At 49.4% G+C, this 5,899-nt stretch overlaps 1 protein-coding gene across 1 annotated transcript in view; it reads left to right on the top strand.

The window, feature by feature from the left end:
• Window positions 1–5,084: 5,084 nt before the first annotated feature.
• BOLA3 (bolA family member 3) overlaps window positions 5,085–5,899 on the top strand; it is a 10,259-nt gene continuing 9,444 nt past the window's right edge. The window contains exon 1 of the mRNA XM_040623309.1: window positions 5,085–5,207. Within this exon, the coding sequence (XP_040479243.1) occupies window positions 5,154–5,207 (54 nt within the window). The 5' untranslated portion in view covers window positions 5,085–5,153. The remainder of the gene's footprint in view (window positions 5,208–5,899) is intronic.

A 5,899-nucleotide genomic window follows, 5' to 3' on the forward strand; every position in this document is an offset into this window, starting at 1 on the left:
ATTACCTCATCAGCATAAGCAAATCCGCCCCAGAGAGTCCAAGTCTGAGAAATTCGTTTCTGAGCAGCCGCAGTCCTGGTGCTGGGGTTCCCTCCCTGGCTACAGGAGGCTGCCTCCTGTCCGAGAACTCCGGCCTGACGCTGGCGGAGACCCCAAACACCGAGCCCCTTCAACAGGGATGGTCTCTCTTCCTGAGGTCAGTTCAGTTAAGTGGATTTGATTTTTACTATTGTAGAATTCTGGCAAAGAGGGAAAATAGTTGTCCCTCAGTCTTCCTGTGTGTTCACATTAGATGTTGCTCTTTCAGACGGTAACAGGCTTTGGGGGATGGTATTCTACGTGATAGCAGTGTAATTGCTTTATTGAAGCAGCTGCACTGAAATTCACTTGGGTTTTCTCATTTTCAAATTCTGTTCCAAACAAGTATTTTGTAAACCCAAATGGATTACCAGTGTGCTATAGGGTTTTTTTATAGAACATTCTGTGTTTGGTCCACATCAGCAATAGTTGGCATAAGTTAGTCTTGGTTACCATCTAAAATATTTTTAAATGTTCTTTACATGAAAATTTATGTTGTATTTTTAAAACTTTAGGGGCTTTATCTATTTTTCTAAGTCAGTTAATTGTACTTTTAAAGAAAGTATTTTGTATCTACTTTTGTAACTTCATCAGAATAAAATATATTAAATGACTGCTTAAAGTATGTCTCAATGCTGCTTCTTTTTTTTTTAAGATTTTATTTATTTGAGAGAGAGAGAGAGTGCACATGCATATTCCCCTGAGTGAGGGGGGAGGGACAGAGGGGGAGGAAGAGAAGCAAGCAGACTCAACACTGGCTGGATCTCATGACCCTGAGACCATGACGAGAGCCCAAATCAAGTCAAACACAAGCCGACTGAGCCACCCAGGTGCCCCTCACACTTCTATTTAAATGTGAAACTTAAGATTTTTGCTTCTATAGAAGTTTGTCTTTGCTTATCATTTAGTAGCTAAAATGTTTCCTAAAAGCTTAGAGGAAAGGGAAGTCCCTAAATAAATACTCTATAATACTAGGGCCCCAGCCCCCAAGAAACAAACTCAGCCTATGATTACAGTGGCTAAAACCCATCCCAGACAAAAATTAGTAGTCTCCTCCTGCACTAACCAAGCCGAGCTCTTGTGCATATTCCTGGTTGTGAGACTGAGAAAAGGGAAGAGGAGAGAATGGACTCACGATTTTCTGACCTTGAACTGAGTGTTCAGCCTATCTACAAGACACCGCCCACCCCAAACAGCCAGTTTTTGTTCCTGTAGGAGAAAGTATTAGTTATTTTTAGAGGTCCAAATTACAGGTGCCTTATTTTAATTCAAAATAGCAATGCTAGAATTGTTCTGACCTTTTGATTAGAGTTAAAATTTAGAAGTTAATATGGCTAAATAATATGGGTTAATACTCCCTATTTTGTATAAAATATAAACTCTCGATCAGTTTTTGATTGTTGTATTTCAATAGGATTAAAAATCACTCACAAAAACGTAATGGTGTCTAATGTCTGGTTTGATAGCTATTTTAAACTTTATAAATGAGTAGTAGAATAACCCAAATAATCTTTGGAAGGGCCAGAGTCAGGCTTGAAAGCTACACTGCCAGAACAGTGTCTAAACCGTGTCTTGGGCCCTCTCGCTAGTAACTCATTGCTGAAGGGCTCGGAATGGACACTACAGCCTGCACCATTATTGCTGGCCGTGAGATGTCAGTCTCTGCGTCCCTGCCTCCCAAAAGCATCAGCCCTGGCTAGAAAAAACAATTTTACTTAAGACTCTCTTCCTTTCCTGTCTCTTCCTAACAAAAAGTGTACACAGGTGACAAATTAAACAAATATATGGGCGCCTCAGACTCCGTGGATCCTAGGTCATATTCCTCTGTCCTGGCTGTTAGAGAGGCTGGGGAAGTTTGTGGATTTTACTTGAAGGTTTAGAGTTTACAGCAAAATTGATGCTGCATGTTTGAAAAATTTGGACTGGCTCCTGCTCTGAACTTTTTGTTCCTGCTGTGTGAAAAGACAGGGGAGTTTTCACTAGAATGTAAATTTCTGGGCACGCTGTTCAGCTCAGCTGACATTTTTTGTAGTGTATTGGCTAAGTGAAGGAAGTCAATTATTGACTCAGATTCTGGCCAAGCTCTTTTCCTGTGGCTGAGGAGCCCTTTGAAAATCACTTCTTTAGGGGAACCTACCCATTTGGGGGAGTCCTTCAGCAGATTATCTTATTTAATCCTTATAGCCACCTGGCAAGGGGGTGGTAACTGAGAGGTATGTGAAGAATTTTTCAGTGTTTTTCAGAAGGTGGCACAAATGCTCTGACTTCAAATCGCTAGTTCACAGCAAGGCCAGTCTTTTTCTCTGGGATGCATCTGTAAAAATTCTGTGTGCTCACGAGTGCTACGAGTCTCTAAAAAACAAAATGACTGCAGTTTATACTCATACCTATGAGGTGAAAAAAAGATGTATTCAAAGAGATCCTCCTGAAGGATTTTTTTGCGATTAGCTCAGACGTAAATGTAAGTGTGAGTGACCGTGGACCAATACAAGTGAAGATCAGAGAATCTCAAGTTCACGGCGAAAAAGGGTAAATGCAGAAGGGACAGACCCATTTCCCGGGACTAAAGCTTTTTACTTTTAATCATAACAAAGTAAAACTGGCCTTTTATTTGCTTCTATCATAAAAAGTTACACTTGAAATGTTAAGTTGGAACTAATTAGAAGCCTAAGATTGGTGAGATTGTTCTGCAGATCCTTTCCTAAAGAGGTTCAAATTCACACTCTGGAGCTAGAATGGCTAAACCACTGTTCAGCTCTGTTCAGTAATCCTAGTGTGTGAACTTTTTGTTCTATGCCATGCTGGGCAGCTGACAAAGAGGATTAAATCAAGAGCCTGGGCTGGAGCTCAGGGACCACTGGGAAAAACAGACACCTACACAAATTGGTAGAGTTCTCTGATTGCCACATGTGCAATAGAAGTTAGGCACAAGTTGTGGGCCCTTAAGCTTACTGTGGGGCAATCAGAGGTGACTGCCTGGAGAACAACAACTCTTAAACTGGCTTATAAGGTGGGGAACCGCAGAAGCAAGCTTGTAGCATGGCTTGTACGGGGAGGTCCCAGCCGTCCAGTATTACTGAAGGGTGGATGTCAGAGGGACAGGTAGGTAGGGGTTAAATCATAGGAAAGAATTTGAGTTTTTGCCAGTAGGTGAGGGAGGGTCAGAAAGATTTTAGATAAGCAAATCATGGACAGGTTTTCACTTCAGACGCCTCTGACAGCAGTGTGGAGACGTGAAGGGAAGACTACTAGGGCAGAGTGATGGTCCAAAATAACAATAATGTGAGCAATCATGAAATTAGGAGGAAGAGGAAGTTTGAAGATAAGCAAAAGTACTGATTTTCAATAAAGGAGGAATTTGGCAAAATCAGTGAGTTTAACGTGGGTATCTTACAAGTGACAAACCCATCCAACTAAAATGACTTTAGTGCTCATTTCTGGAACTACGTGACAAACAGAGTCAAACATCTCTCAACAACTCCTTCTGTATTGACTTCATTTCCCAGAATGGGTTTGGCGCATAGGATTACAAAGATGGCAACCAGCGCGGGGCCCTCTAACAGTTTAGAAACTCAGGGGGAAAGGACCGTTTCTTTTCCTTAGTGCCAGAGGAGTCTCTAGACCAACTCTCACTGGTCTGGCTCAGGTCATGCCACCAACTCAAACCAATCTGGCCGGTGGGGCCAGACCTGGGTCATGTGACCACTCCCGGAGCTGGGGATAGGTCCACCTCATCTGAACCACGTGGTATGAGGAGCAAAGGGCGGTTGACTACTACACAATGGGAAACATATTTTTGGTAGTTTAAATTATACCTGTGAAGAAAAATGAAAAGTTAGCAAGTGATCCCTAATCCCACCGACCATGATGTTTAAGGAATCAAGCGGAAAATGTGAGAGAGGTTATTAGAGTAATCCAAAGGAGAAATTGTGAGACCCAGAACAGAAGTCACTCAATACTGGACCGAATAAGCATATATCTAGGTGATCACTTCAAAGAGCAACTGTAGGTCCGTCCAGCTCATCCAAGCGCAACGCTTGGATGAACATACTGATTGCACAGGCTGGAACGCAAGAGCAAAAAGAACCGGGGAAGCCTGCAGGGTATACCAGACCACACGCTGCCAAAATAGACCGCTAGAGAGAGAAAGGGCTCGCTCGAAACTTGGCCTCAACGTCTGTCTGAATCAGTCCAGAGGTGGGGCAGGTTTGCTGGATAATCTTACCCGTCCTCAGGGCGGCAGCTTCCACTGCAATCTCAGGATTCCACGGTCTGTGGCTCCGGGCTACTTCTCTGCTGCCGGGTCCTGCAGGTACCTTAAAGCAGGGAAAACCAAAACGAAGTTTGTCGGCGCCCCTCACTCCAAACCTCCAAGCTGTCCTCCACCCACTGCACTGTCCACGCCAGACCCCTTCCTCACCCTCGCCGCCCAATCCAGTCACTCCCTTCCCTTCCCCTCCCAAGTATCCAGATGCACTACTCCATCCCTGCTGCCCCAGCTCTCGCTGAGACCTCAAATCTCAGCCGGACCGCCGCGGTAGCCTCAGAACTTCTGTCCTGTGTCAGCCCCCAACAGCCCCTCCTCTTCGCAGGAGCCCGAACGATCTTTCTAAAACGCAAATCTGAACACGACTCCCCTGCTTAAAGTCCCTCCACGGCTCCCCTGCTCTGGAGGGAGAAACCCACACTCTCCAGTTTGGAAGCGAGGTTGCCGGCGGTGGGGACGGCAAGGGAGATGTCCTACCTAGGGCGCGACGGGCATTGGCGTGTGGGCAGCTCAGATCGGAGGGCCGAGAACCCCGGGAGTCCCCAGGCTGGGCAAGAAGGGCCCGCTGGTGGCACGACCCCCGGAGGCTGGTGGAGCGCGGCGAGGACCGGGCCGGCGAGGGTCGCGAGCGGGCGGAGCAGCAGGCTCCGGGGAGGCGTCCCTGGGGCGAGGACGGGGCCGGAGCGGGGCGGCTCGCGGCCTCCGGGCGGCAGGGGGCGGCCTCGCCCGCGGCGGCGGCTCCCGGCGTCCGGCTCCGCGCCTCTCAGGGGACGCGGCGACCTCGGGCGGCGGGCCGCGTCGGCCGGGCATGGCGGCGTGGAGCCCGGCCGCTGCAGCGCCGCTGCTCCGCGGGATCCGCGGGGTGAGCGCGGGCGGGACCGGGCTGCTCTTCCCGGGCGGGAGCTGCGGAGGGACCGCGGGGCCGGCCGCGGCTCGAGGACCGGCTCCCGGAGAGCGCGGCGCCGGCCCGGGGGGCCTCCCCTTCCTTTCTCTCATTCATTCCTCGTTGGTTGGGTTCTTCAGTGGGCCCGGGCGGCGGGCCTCGGAGAAACGTCGGGCCCCGGCGCGCGCTGGCGGAGCTCCCGAGCCGGTGGAGGTGGGGGACGAGGGGGACAGACACAGAAACAGTCATGATCCGGCGGGCGCCGAGAAAGCGGTGTTGATGTACTGCACCGGGGACATGGCAGTCGCGGCCCGGCGTCCTGGTGCCGGAGAGTGCGAGGGCTCTGGGCTCTGGGCTTTGGGCAAGTCCTCCCGCCTCTGCGACCGTAACCCTCTCCGAGCCCCACACGCCCTGCGTAGAAGCCCAGCAGAGGGCACTCACCACGCGCTCTCTGAATTTTCTCTCCTCGCTCCTGATTCATCCTTTCCTCACTTCATCCACTCTGCTCGCCTCCCCGTCTTCTTTCCCTCCTGCCGCTCTTGAGCCTGCCCCCAACCTAAAGAGCGGGTGGCTTTCAGCGTGGACAGTCAGGATTCTAGGGATTTTGTCAGTAGGTTGCTCGTGTAACGGCCGCTGCCTACAGGTTAGCTAAAATGGAGGAAAGACCTCCC

Source organism: Ursus maritimus, unplaced genomic scaffold, assembly GCF_017311325.1.
Source record: "Ursus maritimus isolate PB19 unplaced genomic scaffold, ASM1731132v1 scaffold_6, whole genome shotgun sequence".
Lineage (NCBI taxonomy): Eukaryota > Metazoa > Chordata > Mammalia > Carnivora > Ursidae > Ursus > Ursus maritimus.